This window comes from Tribolium castaneum, chromosome 9 (genome assembly GCF_031307605.1).
Source record: "Tribolium castaneum strain GA2 chromosome 9, icTriCast1.1, whole genome shotgun sequence".
NCBI classification, from domain to species: domain Eukaryota; kingdom Metazoa; phylum Arthropoda; class Insecta; order Coleoptera; family Tenebrionidae; genus Tribolium; species Tribolium castaneum.
In genome coordinates, this window is record NC_087402.1 from 6,201,914 (window position 1) to 6,219,158 (window position 17,245).

A 17,245-nucleotide genomic window follows, 5' to 3' on the forward strand; every position below is an offset into this window, starting at 1 on the left:
AATATATTTATGTCATATTTTTTTTCTCTCTTCTAAGAGGTGTAAAGTGCCTGAGTGTAAAACTTGCCGAATTCAGAATTGGCTAAAGTAGGTGAAGCTAATTTTTAATTTGTAAATGGTTAATTAGTAGCCGGCAAATTTAGTAGATTTTATTATGTTTTGAGTGCCGTCATGTCCGTCAAATAATGGCACTGAAGGAGCACTAAAACCTGTTTATTGGCAATAAAATTGATGAGAATGTGCTGAGCCCGTAATTTAGTCACTTAATTACACGGGAGGTAATTTTTCCGGAAATAACCATTTTTCAAGTGTTACTTTCCAACGAGTGCAAAAACCACCCTATTATTACACGTTCTGATAAATAGCGGCACTCAACTCGCTCTAGTTTGAGCACAAATTGGCCGAATTGCCATTGTCTTTCTCTGGTTGACGTAACCATTTCTCTTGGATTAATTGTCGAGTTATTGGCCGGCGAAAAATCCGGTGAATCTGTGACGGAACTCGGAATTCCACTCCGGTGCGCCCAAATGGTGGATTATTAGCCTACATTGTCAAGTACAAGCGCGTTGTTTGATTAATTATTTGAATGAAAGTGATGCGGATGAGGCGGAAGCGCGAATATTTGCAATAACTTTGCGCAAAAGTCCAAGTGCTTAACCTTTCGTTTGCAAGGAGTGTCACTGGTGATTATTACGTCGTGGTAGTGAACTTAGGTTTGGTTCAAACGCCCAGATTGCCTCCCATTCAAGGCTGCTTGCCATTGTTCGAGCTTTTGACAATCAAGTTTACTTTTCCTGGGGTAAATGGGCCAAATCAGAATGGAATACTCCGGCAAGCATCTAGTAAGCTTCACTGCATATTCTTGTTAGAAGCATTGTTCTTTTTTTGAAAGTAAAAGCTGGCGTTTGGACGGCCTACTTGCGGTTAACATCTGCACACCGCTCGGGTTAACATCATGCAGAAATTGAATTTTTTTCTCTAATTGGCCAAGAATTAACGCGGACGATAACTGGGTCTATCTATTGTTAAATGTTTAACTTTCTACAATAAATAGTTTCATTTGCATTGATAAATTCCAATCGTTTCGCAACGAGATGAAGATGCTTGCGAATCCAAGACATGAATTATTCTCGGCTCTAACTTTGAAATTCTAATATGGCATGCATTTACATTTTTATTGTCGCAAGAACTAGGCAATTGCCGCATCCAATGTAGGATACGCCAAGGATGTGAATATGCAAATGCAAGACTAAAGAAACTGGTTACCAAATTTGGTAGCCACGTAAAAATAGAAAAAAGTTGGGCCGCCCGAGCAGGGACTTGAACCCTGGACCCTTGGATTAAAAGTCCAATGCTCTACCGACTGAGCTACCCGGGCTTGTAATAAACGCTCGAATTGACATTATCTTCATGGACACTATCTGATTTAATAAAAATTTTGAAGAATTTATTTTACAATGTCTTTATGTAAGTTGTTGGTCGTAATTGTGTTTAGAACCGTTTATTGACTGTGTATAGGGAGGTACTTTTGGAAAAAAGGATTAAAAAATACAACAATTCATTCTTTTATACATTTTATTAAAACACATTTTACACAACTTTACAATTCAAACTGTGTGTATAAAATTAATATAGATAAATTTAGTGACCTACAATAAATAGCAGTTGGTCGGTTTTCACTATTTGCATAATGTGTAGGCAAGAATTTGTTTGTCTTATGTTGCCTACAGTGTTTTTTAAAATAATAATAATTAAATCAACAATCAACATTCTTTGCATCCATTAATAGCGACGGTGATGACACTAATAATCTTGTTAAAAATATTTATTAACTTTTTGTCTTGAAACGTTAAAACAACAGACTTTTAAAGCACGAAAAATTTTTATCAGCAGTAACGGAGTTTACAAGATAAGGCAAAATTGCAACCACTGGACAAGATCAGCTACTTTGCGAGTAACGGATGATAAAAAAACAATTCGATAAATCGGATAAAAGGCCAGTTATTTGCGAGCACTTCGTGACCTTAATCCCTTTTGATTTCTATTAGAGGCTCTGTCAAAACAGAATGCACCTAAATTAAGTTATCTGGAGACCTATATTTAAATAAGTTTGATGGTCTTGTATTTCTGGTAAGATTCCTTCGTGGCACAAAATCATCTTTCTCTGACACGAATGTCAACAGTAAAAATAATGAATGTGGACGTTGAATTATAATTAAACAACTGTGTTAAGTGTCTGCAACGAAATTAGCAATATCATAGATGTTATTAGAGATAATAATTTTCTCCGCGACACCAAACGAAATAAATCATAAACGCTATCGAATTTGTATTTGTTTTTGTGCGCAAGATGACCGCAAAAGATTGGCCGAACGAGTTATATAAAATCAGACCTGACCTTCCCCTTGGTATTGGCACATAAAACTTGGAAATTCTAGGTAAAATGGAAAGTTTGACAAATTTGCTAATTAATTAGTGCTCGTTACCACTCGACGCACTAATTAAATTAAATCGCAAATTGGGGGATCAATTATTTCGTACTTTTCTAAATTTAACGAGCTTGTCGGCATCCCATGACATCAATAAAAACCCGAACATGTGTTTACGCCACAGAAGATTACTCCTTCATTATTCGCCCATTCATCACAATAAAAATAAAAGGTTGCCAACATATGCCACGTTTAGAAATTTGCGCAGCGGCGAAAAATCGTGAAAAATGAGATGGATATTGATGTGGTCAGTTGAGTAAAGTATAGCTTATGCATAGGAATGTCAGGAAAGTTGTTAGTGATGAATACCTACCTACTTTATCACGTTTAATTTTTTTACTTTCGAGGACATGTGGTCACTTTCTAGACAATTATTGCATCTTTGTTATACACGAGTGGCTTTTTCACGGCGATTTTCGGCAAATTATTTTTTATTGGGCCGAAATAGAACGGAACGCTTTAATGGGCTTCCTAATTCGGGCTATTATCATAACATAACTATTGTTAAATAACAGAGCCGCCGAATCGGTTTTGCGAACTAAACAAATAGGTGCCGTAACAAATACATAACATTGTTTTACTTATTTATTGTAGAATCACTCCAAATTGGAAAAATAGGGTGAGAGTAATTTCACTCGCTGATTGCAAATAACCGTAAATCCAATTAGTCTAAATCGACGACTCGCATGATGTGGCCGTCCCAGTCATTTTTTCACAATTACGTCTTGTCTTTCATATTTTTGCAAATAATAGGCCGGCAGTCTTGCCGTTTAACCGCCTCGAAGATCCTTCTCATCTCTTCGGCTTTCTCGACCGCTTTTCCACTAAAAACCACCATCAGCGACTCAAAAGTCACTCGAAAAGTACTCACTCTTCAGTGAAAGTGTTGAGCAGGTTCTCAATGTGTTGCTCGGCGTTTTGAGTGGTACTTGCGCTCAGTACCAACTCACACAAAATCCGGTCTTCGCACCCAACCGAATTGAAATAATTGAGGGAAGAAAGCAATTTGTTCGCTGGCTGGTCCGACTTTTCCGCTCGTGACCTCAACTGTCTATTAATTACAATACTTTTAAAAGACACAACGTTAGAAAAGTGTTACTTACGTCCCGTTCATTGACTGGACCGTTATCACGGTCGGCGTTAGCGCACTTATCAGCAACCCAATGGGGATGAAAGCCGTCAAAAATTTGATTATTTTCTTCCAGGGGCTTCCCAGAGCGTCATGCTCGGGTGTCGCGATAGCGCCCAGCTTGGACCCGCCACTGGGTGGTACCGGGGCGCTAAAATCGAAGTGGTTTTTGTGCACAAGTTGGTCGGTTTTTGTCGGTACGTTGTACGATTTTCCGGTGCTTTTCTCCGCGTTGTAAAACTCATAAGGGCGTTCTTTGGTGGTTGGTACCGGTGAAGTCGTTGGGAATTTAATTTTTGACGACCAGGGAGACTCCGTAGGCCAGTGTGGTAAAGACTCGCCAAAATTCAAATGTGAAAAATGCTTGGCTTCGGGCAAAGCCGGGGGCACTGGAAATTTGTTAAATTCGTAGTAGGTTTCCAGGTGTGGGCTAGGCCTGAATTCGGACTGGGGCTTAGTCGAGTTTGGTGAATTGATGGCGCGTTCGATGTGTTGGGTTTGGGCCGAGGGTTGCGTTATTCTATCTAATTTGATTGTATTGTTCTCGCTTGATTTGTTCGTTTTGTGGTCAAATAAATCGTCAAAAGTCTCATTTTTTGCACTTTCTTGCTCACAATTGTAACTTTGGAAGAGAAAAAAAAAGCATAAGTAAAACCACATTGTGACGAAACTGCACTTTACTGAGTAAAATTTATTTGAGCATCTATTATTTATAAACAATTCGAGTTAGGGAAAAGAGACGAGTCGTGAATTGTCTATTGTGTTTATGTCTCCATATCGGAAGAAAGTTCAATTTTTGCAACCATTACATGCTCTAAATGCATTTCATAAAACACTGTTTGAATTGGGAAAGTTTCCCTCTTCTTTACGCGTCTGCAAGAAGGGTGCTGACCCCTATACCGCCAAATTGGTACCAATCTAGTAAGGGTCACTGATGAAACCCCAAATCGCTCGTTGATTTTTTGCACCAAAATTAATCAATTGACCCAAATTATGATAAAATGTTACGAACAATTAATTAACCATTGATAGAAAACAGCAAAATGACGCTAGACTTAACTATTGTGCTTTAATTACAAATAAATTAAATTAATTTCATAGTTCCCTGACTTGAGTCTAGTAGGCGCTATGCCAGTCGGATAAAACAGTTCCCTGGAATTTTGTATACGTTGTCAGTCTGACAGATGACATGTTCACATTTTGTAAACAGACCGTTTTTGGAACATTGAGATAAAAAGGGCTAAAGACTCGTTGTAATAATGGATGACACGAAATTAGAGGTACTTTAATTATGCAAGGGACGCTAAAATTAATTTCCCAATTTAAGATGTTTGACGATGTTGGGGGTCTTGTCGAGGGGGAAATGTCCATTCCAGGCAATAAAACTACACAGAGTATAGGGAAACCCGACTTTAATACGTTAGACGAACCTATCAGGGACACAATAGTGAGTCAATAATTTTTTCTTGGATTTTTCTACCATTACTTAATGTTATTATCAGTTGCGCGACTTGAAGGCTGTAGGGATTAAATTCTCACACGTTTTATTTCCCAAAGAGAAAAAGACTTTACTTAAAGAATGTAAGTCCTTGCCTGTCGTGGAATTTTAACAAAAAGCGTGTTTTAGGGGATTTGTGGGGACCTCTATTGTTGTGCACATTTATGGCCATGTAAATTTGAACTTAACGTGTTTAATAATTTCTGTGTAGGGTTTTGCAGGGTTCTAGGACAGCCGATGATTCAAACGATGGTGGCCCAGAATTTGCCGCAGTTTTTGTCATAGTTTGGGTAGGCTCAATGGTTGTCACACTGAACTCGAAATTATTAGGTGGCAACATGTAATAACACTAACTGCGTTACTGTAAAGTCTTCACTTTTTATTTTTAGATCATTTTTCCAAAGTATATGTGTCCTGGGCTATTGTTTGCTGCCCACAACCATAGCTTTGATTGTTTGCAAAGTGATTCTTCTACTGGAACACACAAATTTGTTATTTTTTCTAAGATTCTCAGTCTCAATGGTTGGGTTTGCTTGGGCCACTTATGGTGACTTTTACTGGTTTTTAATACTTTCTTTACTTTCTGATCTGTTGCAGCCTCTATAGTGTTTCTAGGGGATAGCCAGAAGCCGGGCAGAAAAGTATTAGCAGTTTATCCAATTTTTCTATTTTATTTCATTATTTCGTGGCTTGTTATTTCACACACAAACACATAAGGCTTTGTGACACGACTGTACATAATTATTTATTACATAAGCTAAAGTATTTGTCCTGCAAGTTCCATTAATGTATATCTTGTACAAAAATAAAGAACGAAAAATGAAAGTTGTTTTTTTTTTCATCCCCAAGTCGGTAAAGGATACGCAGATGAGTTTCCAGTCTTCAGACTACGGAGGACTATAAGTTAGGAGACGAAATGAGATACAAAATCTGAACCCAAAAAAATAGGACGGCAGAGTAAAAAATGAGGGTGCTAGCATTATACCATCATTGGAAAAAAATGAGCTTTGCGTTCTAAACAGACTGAGAAAAACTTACGACAAAATTTTCATGAAAAACATGAGAAAAAAATTATTTAAAATTTGAGCTTCGTTTGTCTGCATCTTTTTTTTTGTCATTTATTAAGCGTTAGACAAATACAACCACTTTTTCAAATTAATTGGTCTGAAGACATAATTATCGCTTTTTCACTGGTTGCATAAGTAACGAGGAAGCGGAAGTTTCTATCTATTACATTTCAGCTTCAGCTGGTGTGATTAGTGATTTCCGATAATTGCAGTAAGAATTTTAAAATGCGTGTATTATTTTTAGTAATTTTGTATAACTTCTTTATTGTATCGAGTGCTTTACAATGCATGGACGAAAATAATAAACCAGTGGATTGGTAAAAAATTAAATAAAATACAACATTAGCAAATAACCACTTTTCCAGGTATATTGTTTACAAATTACCAAAATTAAAACACGAGAATAAACTTATCGAAGGTGGGGTTGGTTACGTCTACCTGACCTCAAAACAACCACAGTGGACATTTTCCAAAAATTCAATTAATGACACAAGTTCAATTATTGCGAATACAATTCAACCGTTTTATTCACGATTTAATGAAACAACTTATCTCCTTTATAACGACCAGCCCCCAAGTGGCGAAAGTAACCCTTCAAAGGGCCACACGAAAGGAGTTATTTTAACGGATTTTGAGTTCGGTTTCTGGCTCATACATTCAGTTCCACATTTTCCACCCCTAACACCAGAGTACCAATTTTCGGAAAGTGGCACCCTTAAAGGGCAAAGCTTCCTGTGTATTTCAATGGATTTAAAAAATTTGAACATGGTTGGAGTTCAGTTACAGTACAATGAGCCACAAATTTATGCCAGTTTTGTGGCACCAACCACAAGAAGCAAAATCAGTGAACTAGTGAAGGCTGCTTCTGGAAACACTGTAATGAAGCCACCTTGGTATAGCAAAGTTGTTTTAAACAGTAGGGAGAATGTCCAGTTTACGTCCTTTGCCAAGGCTAAAAAATTTGGAAAGGACTTGTATGAGGATTGGGTTGCGCCAGTTTTGCAGTCGAGTTTGTTAGTGGAGACTTGGCTTAATGGCGCTGGAAGATTACCATCGAACTGTACAAAATTATTTAAGTGTGTTTTATTTTTTCAATGTATGATATGTGCTAGCTTGGCAATTTTCAGAGTGTACAACATTGAAAAAGTGTCTTTAAACGCTGCAAATGCTTCATTTAGTGACTCTCAAGACCACTCAAAATGGGCTGTAACTAATAATTCTGCGTGGATTTGCATTGGAGATATCAACAGGATGGTAACTGTTGCCACTCTGAATAAATTCGATGATTTTTTTATTCATAAATAGAACCACCAGAAGTTTAGAGGAGGCGGCACTGTTTGTCTCTACAACAAATCCTTGGCTGAAAGTTATCGGGAATCGGTCGTGTCAATGGAAAAATGCACTACTCTTAACTACTTTTAATCTCTAATAATATTTACAATACAATTTTCACTGTGACGTTGGCTTGTAATACACCTGAGTCGAGGGCTGCGGACAACGGAACTTCAGCATTTCAACCTCTGCTTCAAAATAGCTCGTCTTGTCGTAACAGAAATATTCTGGGTTTTTGTACTGGGAATTTTTCGCGGCTCCTGGTCCCACTGGTTGATTGGGGATCTCCACAACGTTTTTGCTTAGTCCAGGGACGTCGCTTTTAATGTTTGAACTGGGCATGGCATCCTTATTGTAGATTATTTTCCCAACGGTTAGACTCCGCTTAATTGAGGAGAAATTACGGGGTTTGCACAGTTGTCGCGAAATCGCAGTCAAAGCCATTTTGTAGGTTAAAAAACTGACGTTTGACAGTTATGTAATTGTTGTGTAATTTTTGCCAAATAAATGATTCGAAAAAAATATTTATAGATTGGGTGATATTCCCTACTTCTGAGTGTGGCATAATTGGTGGGATTTTTATTGAATTGGGAACTAATCAGGTTTTTGGGGTTTTACCCTTTCAGGGAAATTTAGATTTTATGTGTGGCTGTTGGTATTTTCTGGTACTTGCATTCTGAAAAAAAAAACAGTCAATTTTTGGGGGTTAAGCAGTAAGCAGGTGTTTTTTGCAATTGCTTATCTCTTATCATAAAATTAAACCGCAACTACCGCAGATTTAAACTTGTATTATTTACATCTGAAGAAGTGCTTAGTTCTTGTTAAAATGCCTCCTAAGAAGAATAAGAAATCCGGCAAAAACGGCTATTGGGAGTTTGTTTTGGATTGTCGGAATAAACATCCAAATAAGCAAAATATGCACGAAGTACAAGACTACGCTGCAAGGAAATGGGCGGTATGTTTTTGTTGAATTTGATTGAAATGTATGTTATGTTGTTTTAAGATTGTTGTAAGCATGCAAGCACCTGCAAGTAAAACTTGTGATTACAGTATGTTACACCTGTGTCTCCGATTACAAGCACATTTTTTTGTTCCAAGCTTATCTAATTACGAACAATTACTAGGGAAAATATGCGGGGTTTGAATTTACTTCTTTTCCAGTGATACTTATCACCACTTGTTTAAAATCCGCATCAAATTTCTCTCAAGAATGCCAAAGCTTAAAGTATTCACTTGTCTTTACATCACTCTTATTGAGCACATTTGGCCTAATTTTTTTTCATAATAAAAGATTATTTAAAAGGCTTTTTCAAGAAAAGCTTGACAGTTTTCCAGTTACGATGTGTATTCATTTTATTATTATTAATAGGTACTGATAAACAGTTTTGTAATGAGACTGAACCTGGTTTTGGGTCTTGACTGACGGTGTTTTTAAAAAAAGTAAAATTTCTCAATATTGTTCTTAGTTAAACTTGTTACAACGAAATGATTTTTTTTCTATAAATAACGAACTATCTAATAATAGACCATGCTGGGTTATTTTTCGAAATACAGGTACAAACTGTCTTTTATCTTTTCATAAGTGTCGCATTGGAGGAGATATTGGACTTCCTTCGACATGGTCATGGTCGTAATAAATTATTTCAACAATAGAACACAATAAAAAAGAAAAGAAAGTGGACATTTGAACTCTCAGAAGCAGGTAAAAGGAAAAGGGCCTTTGTGGGTTATTCCTAAATTGTTACATAATTATTACTCCAAATTGTTGTTCATATAATAATTTATAACTTGGTGATTATTTCTTCAGTGTGTGCAAAAAGTACACCAATTTTTTAAAAACTGAAACAGCCCAACCACTTGCCATTCGTCTCTAACATCTGTTTGTCATCATTTTAAAAGCATCTTTTACCCAAACATCCCTTACATTTCTAGGAATTCGTATCAGTAGACAAATTTTACGAAAATGTTGGTCAAGCTCTCTAGTTTAGCACAGGATTGCAAAGCTTAAATAAATACATAAATATACAAAAACAGACTGAAATGCCTGGATTTTAAGTCTTAACAGGAAATGTAACCCAAAAAATCGCTTCAGATTCGAACATTTTTTGTAACTCAGTGACAAACGAAAAACTTAAATTTTGGCTCTGATTAATGTAGAATGGAATCAGAACTAGCGGGGTTTAAATAAATTTTACGGACGTTTAATTCTTTAATTCTAATCAAAATATTATTTTGCGTATTTTTTGTCAAAACATATTAAAATGGTGAGTCAAAAACTAAACTGCTCGAAAAAACTTCCGGATATTAGTATTTTAATGTATGATTCTAAAGTATCGTCCGAATTTTGCAGATTTTTTCTTAACTTAGTAATACATCCCATTTTTTGATCTGTTTATTAATTGGGTAACAGATAAATTAAATTAAATCTAGACAGTCTTTAATGAAAAATGACTAGATTATTTATTACTTAAGTTAAATTTTGTGCCCAACAAAAATTAGGAGCCAGTTCCGCCACTGAATGTGACTCAAGTGGTAAAAAAATCTTTTGGTAAATTATGTTGTGAATATGTTGATTAGGCTAATGTTTAAGCGATTGCTAAAATACTAGTATTTTTTTTTTCGAAAAATTCGAATGATGTAAGCATTGTTTCTTTTCTTCGATAGTCCATGTCAAAGGAAGAACGCCGCCCGTATGAAGAACGCGCTCTGCTAGCCCGAGAAATGTACTCTCCTGCCAGGTACACAACTGATGGTATTGACATTGAAGTGGTTGAGAGAAAAGAGCGAGACGAAGCAAGGAAGAAACAAGAAATGAAAGATGACATTACGCGAACACTGAAAGCGGCTTATTTCGCCACTGGTAGAACTTTTTCCCACTCACTAAAATAAATAATCATGTTTTTGTAGATCTTGACGAAAAAATTTTCTTAGTTATTCATATCAATCATCTGGCGTATTACCCTACTGAGGATAAATATTTTATTTGTGAAATAGCCATAGCTGCTGTAAGTCTTAAAAACGGAGTGGAGGATGTGTTTCATAGAATTGTCAAACCCGGTTAGTGAATTTTTTGTTTTGCAAAACTATTTTATTAACTTATTTGTGTAGGAAAACTTCCGTTGGGGTATTATGGAGGAGCATTAACTCATTCGAAGGAAACTCACCAAATGCTTGAGTTGGTTCAGGATGAACCTTATGAGAACAATACTCGTGAAGTTTTTAATGAAATGACTTCTTTCCTGGTACAATTTGTCACAATTCGCTGCGTTTTTTTTACATGTTTTCCCACAGAAACTTTGGAGAGGCAAGGGAAGTGATTCTATCGTTTATGCGGATGAGAAAACTCATGAAATGATAACAAAAGTCATTGATAATTTTTGCCAAGAATTCAATTATCCTGACGAAATTAAAGTCTACAACTTCCAATATCTGTTTTTTGCTTTGAGAAACTCAGTAGCTGCGCGAACCGTCTGGCCTACAGAAACCTACAGTTCTACCGAACTTGAAAAAGACCTCTACAGCTACACACCTGATATTTCTTGCGAAGTAATGGACAAAATTTTTAACTGTGTTGATTCAAAATTTGGTTACAGTTTCATGAAATGTCGGACATTTCCGTCTACTGTAGCAAGTCAATCGTGACCAGATACTGCTACACACTTTGTGACCATTGCTGTACTGACTTAAACATTCAACTAGTGGCTGGGTTTCACGTCCCGAAAAATTCCAGAATTGCGGTAGATTCCAGCAGGACTAATTCCAAAGCCCCCTCAGTCTGCAGCACAGATGATTATCGTCAAGTAAGACTTAAAATCGAAATAAACACAACTTGACACAATTTTAGGCCGCGAGAAGCCGAGTTGGTTCATTCAGTTCAACATACGATGAGAATTATCCAGCTTTGGGGAGCAGCAGATCAAGCGTAAGTTTTGCAATTCTTTAGTAAAATCCTAAAAGTGTTTTAGGCTTCTTCGGTTGTAAGTTTCTCCTCAATGAGGACTCCCCGAAATGTGGGACAACCGACCAAAGCTGCCACCAGAATTGGTAATAAATCACCATTTGAAACTACGAAATGATCATTTCTTATTGCAGAACAATCCTTCAAAGCCATGTCTGTGAGAGATCACCGCAATCTGAATTTCCCCCCGAAAGGCTACGAAAAACAAAATGAAAAATAAAACGACACGCAAGCAAGCAAGCTTGTAACGCATTGCTCTTATCTAATGATAATATGTTAATTTTTTACTTGTTAACGTTACACATATTTGAAGTGTTTATTAAGTTACGTCAGACAAATATTTTTCTATGTGAAGAAATTGATTTGAATAAAGGATTGGTATTAAAAAATTAAAGCCTGATAACTGCAGGTGACTGGCAAGCCTCTGGATACGTTTGTGCCAAAATATTACAAACAACGCCCCTGAAATCGACAAGACTGTTGTCTTGAAGTTGCTGGTCAAAAACCTGAAAAAATATTTTTTTACCGAATTTTATACCAATTTGTTTCTTACTCCGTTGTATAGAATCGTGGGCACAAATTTTGGAGTTACTTTCACAGTTGATTGTTCCGCTAATAACTGAAGTTTAGTGCCGGTTTCTGTGGCATAACACTGCGAAATTTGGTTGAACTCCAGTCCAACAGCTTCTGCACACTGTCGCTAATTTAATAAAAACAAAACTTCGTTTTATTACTCACGGCTTGGCCAAATTCCTCGTCATTTTTTTGCCCTTTTTTGAACGTAGTCATGAAACAATTAACATACTCGACTTGGGCCGTTTGGTCACGTAAGGCGTTTAAGACGCATGATTGGATTCGGTTGCCTTTGCATTCTTTAGGGCCGTGTTGGCACACAAATTGTAAACCATTGTCTAAACTCTGTTAAATTCATTAGAAAAAAAAAAGGGAGGAAAGTCGGTACTTACCGCACTTTTGCCAAAAGGGGTCAATTTTAAGTCAACATAGGGTGATAATTCCTTGAAAACGGGGTGTAGTTGCTGGGTTATGAAGTTAAGACTGTCTGGACAAAGAGATTCGTATAAAACCTCCACGTGTAGCTGAAAAAAGTGATTATAATTTTAAATTAATTAAAATGGGACTAACCTTAGATTGGGAGCGAATTTGCTGAATTGTTGCAATTGCAAGAATGAATGAAAGGGAAAATTTATACATTTTAAAGACACACAATTTGAGACGTTAAAGGAAGAAGAAAAGAGAAAGTCGTGTGTGGCATTGCGGAACTCATGTGTGGTGACCCATAAAAATTTACAGTTACATAAATATATTATTAATGGTTACTTGGACGTAAAAATTGCAATTCTTGTAATATTTCAAGTATTTGCGCATGAGAAAAATTAAAAATATTTAAATATTTTGGCGCCATCTATGTAATAAAACCGGTGTTACATTTTGGAGGGAAATTATTAACCTTACAATCTTTAAACAGTGAGTGATTAATTTCGTGTTTAGTAGCAATGGAAGTGCCCAATAATTTCGAATTCCCGTTCCAACCCTACCCCATCCAGCATGCCTTCATGCGGAATTTATTTGAAGTGATTGAAAATAAAAAGTTTGGTATTTTTGAGAGCCCCACTGGGACGGTTAGTACGATCCCCTGACGTTCCCACGTAATGTAGGTGCTTTCAGGGCAAGTCTCTTAGCATTCTCTGTGGGGCGATTCGTTGGTTGAAAGACCACAACATGTACGAAAGAGAAAATCTCAAATTACAAATCGAGGAATTGGAATTAAAGAAGAGAAAAGTTTCGGGTAATTCCAGCGACTGGTTGTCGGCCCAAGCTCAGGAAATTGACCTGAATCGTCAAATAAACGAACTAAAGATCCGCCAAAATAAAATTGATGAGTACGATAAGAAAATCGAAAGTTTGAGGAAGAAGAAAAAAGAGAAAAAAAGTGTTAAAACGAAGCTTGTTGTTAAAGAAGTTAACGAAAACGAAGACGATGAGATTGTTTTGGACACTGACGTACAGTCAGATGATGAAAAAGAGGAAAGTGATGACGAATCATCAACTTTTAAACCAACAAAAGTAACAAATTATTATCACACTAGTGTGATTTTTTTCCGTTTAGATTTTTATTTGTAGTAGGACACACTCACAATTGAGTCAGTTTATTGGTGAAATTCTTAAATCGCCATTTGGTAAAAACATAAGAGTGGCATCGTTGGCCTCGAGACAGAATTATTGCATAAACCCTAACGTCAATAAACTAAAAAATAATTCCCTCATCAATGAAAAATGTCTAGACATGCAAAAACAAAGCAAATCACAGAAAGACGCCGATGGTAAAACAATAAAAAAGCCAAGAGGGACAACCACAAAGTGTCCCTACTACAAGCAGTCGACTATTGAAGATTTGAAAGATTTAACACTGACTGAAGTACAAGACGTTGAAGATTTGGTCAAAAGTGGGAAAGAGTTAAATGCTTGTCCCTATTACTCGAGCAGATTAGCTGCAGAAGATGCCGAAGTTGTTCTAGTTCCTTACAACACTATTTTACACAAAGCGACAAGGGAAGCTAACGGTAAGTTAACCGGGTAAGAAATTTACTAAAAAAATCAAAAGGTATCGACTTGAAGGATAATGTGATAATAATCGACGAGGCTCACAATTTACTGGAAGCAATGGGACAAATGTACAGTTCTGAGCTAACTTACAGTCAGATAGATCAAGGGTTGCTTCAGGTCAAGTGCTACAAACAACGATTTAATACGCGATTTTCCGCACCCAATTTATTACTAATTAACCAGCTGATTTTTGTGACAACTAAGCTGCAACAATTATTGGGTAAAAATAATTATTAAAAAAAATTGTCGCGAAAATATTTTCTAGATCAAAGTAGTGAGGAAAAGACTGATGTTTTTACGATTGAAAATTTTGTCCTAACGGCCAAAATTGATAACTTCAACATGTTTCGCCTAGTCAAGTTCTGTAAGGACGGTAGAATTGCCCAAAAAGTTCGAATTCAAATTTTGTGTATTACTGGTTGCATAGTGAGTTTTAGGTTCGCAGCTACGCGCTGAAATATCCCTTCGATAAAAGCATAATTGAAAAGCCGACAAAGAAGGGTGTTAAAGACTTTTTATCGAGTATCACTAATAAAAATGAAACTGTCGAACAAAATATAGAAAAACCGGCCGCTTTTGCGTTAACTAATCCCCTGCTTGCGATAATTTCATTTCTGGAAACTTTGACTTATTCGTACAAAGATGGCCGTATTTTTGTTCACACTAATCAAGACAAGTCGAAAATTAAATTACAGTTCTTGCTTTTGAACCCGACTCAAAATTTTGAAGATATCGTCAAACTTGCGCGATCTGTGATTGTTTGTGGGGGCACAATGAAACCTAACGAAGAATTCAGAAATCGGTTATTTATCAGTTCTGGGGTTTCCCCCGACCGGATTGTTGAATTTTCGTGCGGACACATTATACCACCAGAAAATATTTTACCAGTGATAATGACCGAAGGGGAGAATAAAGAAAAATTGCTGTTTAATTTTGAGCGCCGAATGTCTATGGTTTGTACCCCAGTTACAGTACCGAGTACCGAGTACAGTACAGACCTAGGTAATCTGAACTAGCTATTGCAAGGGGTTTTCTAGATTTTTCATGGTATTGAATTAAAACTTAACTGTAATAGCAAATTTACTTTGATTTCTGAGATATACCTTGCACAAGGTTCGGGTTAAAGAGGTCGCACTGTAATTGCCTTCTCGATTAGTTTGTACTTTAGGGCGGTTGTATTAAACGAATACTTGTGGAAGTGTGTAAAGTGGTCAAGGGCGGGATCGTGGTTTTTTTCCCGTCATATAATTACGAAAATTGGGTTTGGCAACAAATTAAAGACGTGTCTTTTGGCCGTTTGGTTTTTCGTGAGCCTCAAGACTCTGGTTCTGTTGATTCCGTCTTGAAGAGCTATTCGGACGCTGTTCACAAATCGAGTGGTGCCTTGTTGTTGAGTGTTGTTGGTAGGTTTTTAATTTTTTATGACCAATTTTTGTATTGCGTTTTCAGGGGGCAAATTAAGCGAGGGTTTGAATTTTAGTGACGACTTAGGGCGTTGTGTCATTGTTGTTGGGTTGCCGTACGCAAATATTACCGCACCGGATTTGAAAGAAAAAATGTCGCATTTGGACAAAATTGAAGTAATTTGATTGAATATGTGGTGGAATTAAGTTTTTGTTTGATTTTTTTAGGGAAGTGGTGCTGGTAAAAGGTTTTATGAAAGTTTGTGTATGAAGGCAGTGAATCAATCAATTGGGAGAGCTGTAAGGCACAAAAATGATTACGCAACTATTCTTTTGCTTGATGAGAGATATAATAGAACTGCCACGAAGGAAGCGTTGCCTGATTGGATAAAAAAATCGTTAAAAGTGTGTAATTTTCAAGACACGTTTACCAACATGCGAAAGGTGGTTAACTATTTTTGAAAAGAAGAAATTAAAATTTTGTTTCAGTTTTTTGAAGATAGAAGAAAAATACTGTAAGCAGGCTGATTGCCAGTGTATTGGTGGTTGCCTAAGGTCGTCTCTTATTTTGAAGACTGATCAAACAATTAATTTATATCGTATATTTTCAAATAAAAATTAAACCAGCAATTGTTGTTTTATTTTTTTATCACTGTTTATTTATTTACTCATATTAGTAACATACCGTTTATTGAGTCAGTGTTATTTTTGTAATGTTGCACAAAATTCGTGTGATCTTTGACTAAATTGATTATTTTTTGATTAAACTGATAGTAGATAAAACTTTCAAAGTTCGAAAATTTGCTTAAATGTTGACTCTTCAAACTATGTAGATTACCTGCTGTGTGGTAAGAAATTAGGCCATAAGCCTCCGTGGCGCAATCGGCTAGCGCGTTCGGCTGTTAACCGAAAGGTTGGTGGTTCGAGCCCACCCGGGGGCGCTCTCTTTTTATTTCCAACAGTGAAAAAGTTGGTATAACAATAAAATTCTATTTTTGAATCTAAAGCTACGACGATATTGCACAGTTTTTTTTGCGACTTGTGGTTCAAATGACAATCAGTTAAAATTCAATTTTATTTTGAATACGAGACCAAATATCTAATTTAACAAAAAAATTTATATTTTCTCACTGAAGGTTAAAATTAGAACCACATAAAAATGGAAATATTTGTTAAATCTCCGAATTATTTGAGCTAAAAACCCAATTATTTTGCGAAAATTATTCATGAAAGCGATGTATAATAAATTTGGTAAATATAGTTTAAAATTCATAATTTTTTTCAAGCATCCGAACACATTTACACCCAAAAACTCTCTTATTTCCTGATTACCACAAAAGAAGTGCTTTTTTCCTGAGTTTGTTTTGATTTTCAGTATTGGCTTGAAAAATCTCAAGTAGTAGATTTTTTTATGATAAAACAGACTTTTGTATTCATTTATTAGTAATGAAGAAACGAATTGGTAGAATTTGATTTGATTGTCAATTCGCGCCCCTGGAATTCGTGTCAAGTAAACCCTCGATAAATAGATTAATTTATTGTTATGTCTTCCATACAATGTGTCTGTGTAACGTACCCACTCGTATAAAGCAATTCATTTATATAATTTAGCACGGTTGTCTTTGTGCTCATACAGTAGCAAAGAGCGTAACCTATCGAATTAAACCTAACTTGTCTCGCCTTTACAAACATCTCAATTCCTCGTAATAATTTCTGCCAAATTTTCAAGTGCACACTTATGATT

General features: G+C 36.2%; 6 protein-coding genes and 2 non-coding genes across 9 annotated transcripts; 5 read left to right on the forward strand and 3 right to left on the reverse strand.

Annotated features, from left to right (window-relative positions):
- Positions 1–1,305: 1,305 nt before the first annotated feature.
- Positions 1,306–1,378, reverse strand: TRNAK-UUU (transfer RNA lysine (anticodon UUU)). The gene has a single exon. It is a non-coding gene; the product is annotated as a tRNA-Lys (tRNA).
- Positions 1,379–1,556: 178 nt separating this feature from the next.
- On the reverse strand, positions 1,557–4,278 carry LOC103312744 (uncharacterized). The gene is made up of 4 exons (XM_064358890.1): positions 4,274–4,278; positions 3,593–4,240; positions 3,361–3,540; positions 1,557–3,313 (listed from the first exon to the last, which is right to left on the reverse strand). The coding sequence occupies exons 1-4, from the start codon at positions 4,276–4,278 to the stop codon at positions 3,208–3,210; spliced, it is 939 nt and encodes a 312-aa protein (XP_064214960.1). The 3' UTR covers positions 1,557–3,207.
- A 460-nt stretch (positions 4,279–4,738) lies between these two features.
- Positions 4,739–5,941, forward strand: LOC664435 (uncharacterized protein). The gene is made up of 7 exons (XM_970442.4): positions 4,739–4,898; positions 4,946–5,065; positions 5,121–5,199; positions 5,246–5,288; positions 5,328–5,456; positions 5,506–5,663; positions 5,714–5,941. Exons 1-7 carry the CDS (start codon positions 4,878–4,880, stop codon positions 5,830–5,832), a joined length of 669 nt encoding a protein of 222 aa, XP_975535.1. The 5' UTR covers positions 4,739–4,877; the 3' UTR covers positions 5,833–5,941.
- A 392-nt stretch (positions 5,942–6,333) lies between these two features.
- Positions 6,334–8,039, forward strand: DNaseII (Deoxyribonuclease II). The gene is made up of 4 exons (XM_008194027.3): positions 6,334–6,500; positions 6,549–7,259; positions 7,311–7,437; positions 7,489–8,039. Exons 1-4 carry the CDS (start codon positions 6,409–6,411, stop codon positions 7,603–7,605), a joined length of 1,047 nt encoding a protein of 348 aa, XP_008192249.2. The 5' UTR covers positions 6,334–6,408; the 3' UTR covers positions 7,606–8,039.
- A 138-nt stretch (positions 8,040–8,177) lies between these two features.
- Positions 8,178–11,867, forward strand: mael (maelstrom). Of its 2 annotated transcripts, none has more exons than XM_971391.4 (9): positions 8,178–8,470; positions 10,180–10,375; positions 10,423–10,572; positions 10,624–10,757; positions 10,807–11,061; positions 11,109–11,315; positions 11,360–11,437; positions 11,481–11,559; positions 11,608–11,867. In XM_971391.4, the coding sequence occupies exons 1-9, from the start codon at positions 8,342–8,344 to the stop codon at positions 11,691–11,693; spliced, it is 1,314 nt and encodes a 437-aa protein (XP_976484.2). In that variant the 5' UTR covers positions 8,178–8,341; the 3' UTR covers positions 11,694–11,867. The 2 variants fall into 2 exon arrangements, with proteins under 2 accessions (XP_976484.2, XP_064214778.1); XM_064358708.1 differs by lacking the exon at positions 8,178–8,470 and adding an exon at positions 8,951–9,217.
- Positions 11,776–12,778, reverse strand: LOC664440 (GILT-like protein 1). Its single transcript, XM_970446.4, has 5 exons — positions 12,617–12,778; positions 12,439–12,570; positions 12,212–12,391; positions 12,027–12,167; positions 11,776–11,979 (listed from the first exon to the last, which is right to left on the reverse strand). The coding sequence occupies exons 1-5, from the start codon at positions 12,683–12,685 to the stop codon at positions 11,863–11,865; spliced, it is 639 nt and encodes a 212-aa protein (XP_975539.2). The 5' UTR covers positions 12,686–12,778; the 3' UTR covers positions 11,776–11,862.
- Positions 12,779–12,917: 139 nt separating this feature from the next.
- On the forward strand, positions 12,918–16,131 carry LOC664442 (uncharacterized protein). Its single transcript, XM_015979440.2, has 10 exons — positions 12,918–13,113; positions 13,160–13,558; positions 13,602–14,055; positions 14,097–14,318; positions 14,364–14,488; positions 14,536–15,051; positions 15,267–15,501; positions 15,548–15,678; positions 15,730–15,945; positions 15,991–16,131. The coding sequence occupies exons 1-10, from the start codon at positions 12,988–12,990 to the stop codon at positions 16,018–16,020; spliced, it is 2,454 nt and encodes an 817-aa protein (XP_015834926.2). The 5' UTR covers positions 12,918–12,987; the 3' UTR covers positions 16,021–16,131.
- Positions 16,132–16,368: 237 nt separating this feature from the next.
- TRNAN-GUU (transfer RNA asparagine (anticodon GUU)) lies at positions 16,369–16,442 on the forward strand. The gene has a single exon. It is a non-coding gene; the product is annotated as a tRNA-Asn (tRNA).
- The last annotated feature ends 803 nt before the right edge of the window (positions 16,443–17,245 follow it).

Bases quoted from the DNA above. Each gene is read 5' to 3' on its own strand.
- LOC664435 (XM_970442.4), top strand. From the start codon at position 4,878: ATGGATGACACGAAATTAGAG. The intron at 5,289-5,327 runs GTAAATTTGAAC...ATTTCTGTGTAG, and splicing joins TTGTGCACATTTATGGCCAT to GGTTTTGCAGGGTTCTAGGA. The intron at 5,664-5,713 runs GTGACTTTTACT...GATCTGTTGCAG, and splicing joins GTTTGCTTGGGCCACTTATG to CCTCTATAGTGTTTCTAGGG.
- LOC664440 (XM_970446.4), bottom strand. From the start codon at position 12,685: ATGTATAAATTTTCCCTTTCATTCATTCTTGCAATTGCAACAATTCAG. The intron at 12,571-12,616 runs GTTAGTCCCATT...CACTTTTTTCAG, and splicing joins AAATTCGCTCCCAATCTAAG to CTACACGTGGAGGTTTTATA. The intron at 12,168-12,211 runs GTGAGTAATAAA...AATTAGCGACAG, and splicing joins ACGAGGAATTTGGCCAAGCC to TGTGCAGAAGCTGTTGGACT.
- LOC103312744 (XM_064358890.1), bottom strand. The intron at 3,541-3,592 runs GTAAGTAACACT...TGTAATTAATAG, and splicing joins GTCCAGTCAATGAACGGGAC to ACAGTTGAGGTCACGAGCGG. The intron at 3,314-3,360 runs GTGAGTACTTTT...GGTGGTTTTTAG, and splicing joins CTCAACACTTTCACTGAAGA to TGGAAAAGCGGTCGAGAAAG.
- DNaseII (XM_008194027.3), top strand. From the start codon at position 6,409: ATGCGTGTATTATTTTTAGTAATTTTGTATAACTTCTTTATTGTATCG. The intron at 6,501-6,548 runs GTAAAAAATTAA...CCACTTTTCCAG, and splicing joins AATAATAAACCAGTGGATTG to GTATATTGTTTACAAATTAC. The intron at 7,438-7,488 runs GTAACTGTTGCC...ATTCATAAATAG, and splicing joins TTGGAGATATCAACAGGATG to AACCACCAGAAGTTTAGAGG.
- mael (XM_971391.4), top strand. From the start codon at position 8,342: ATGCCTCCTAAGAAGAATAAGAAATCCGGCAAAAACGGCTATTGGGAG. The intron at 11,062-11,108 runs GTAATGGACAAA...ATTTGGTTACAG, and splicing joins CACCTGATATTTCTTGCGAA to TTTCATGAAATGTCGGACAT. The intron at 11,560-11,607 runs GTAATAAATCAC...TTCTTATTGCAG, and splicing joins CAAAGCTGCCACCAGAATTG to AACAATCCTTCAAAGCCATG.
- LOC664442 (XM_015979440.2), top strand. From the start codon at position 12,988: ATGGAAGTGCCCAATAATTTCGAATTCCCGTTCCAACCCTACCCCATC. The intron at 13,114-13,159 runs GTTAGTACGATC...AGGTGCTTTCAG, and splicing joins TTGAGAGCCCCACTGGGACG to GGCAAGTCTCTTAGCATTCT. The intron at 15,052-15,266 runs GTTTGTACCCCA...TTTGTACTTTAG, and splicing joins TTGAGCGCCGAATGTCTATG to GGCGGTTGTATTAAACGAAT.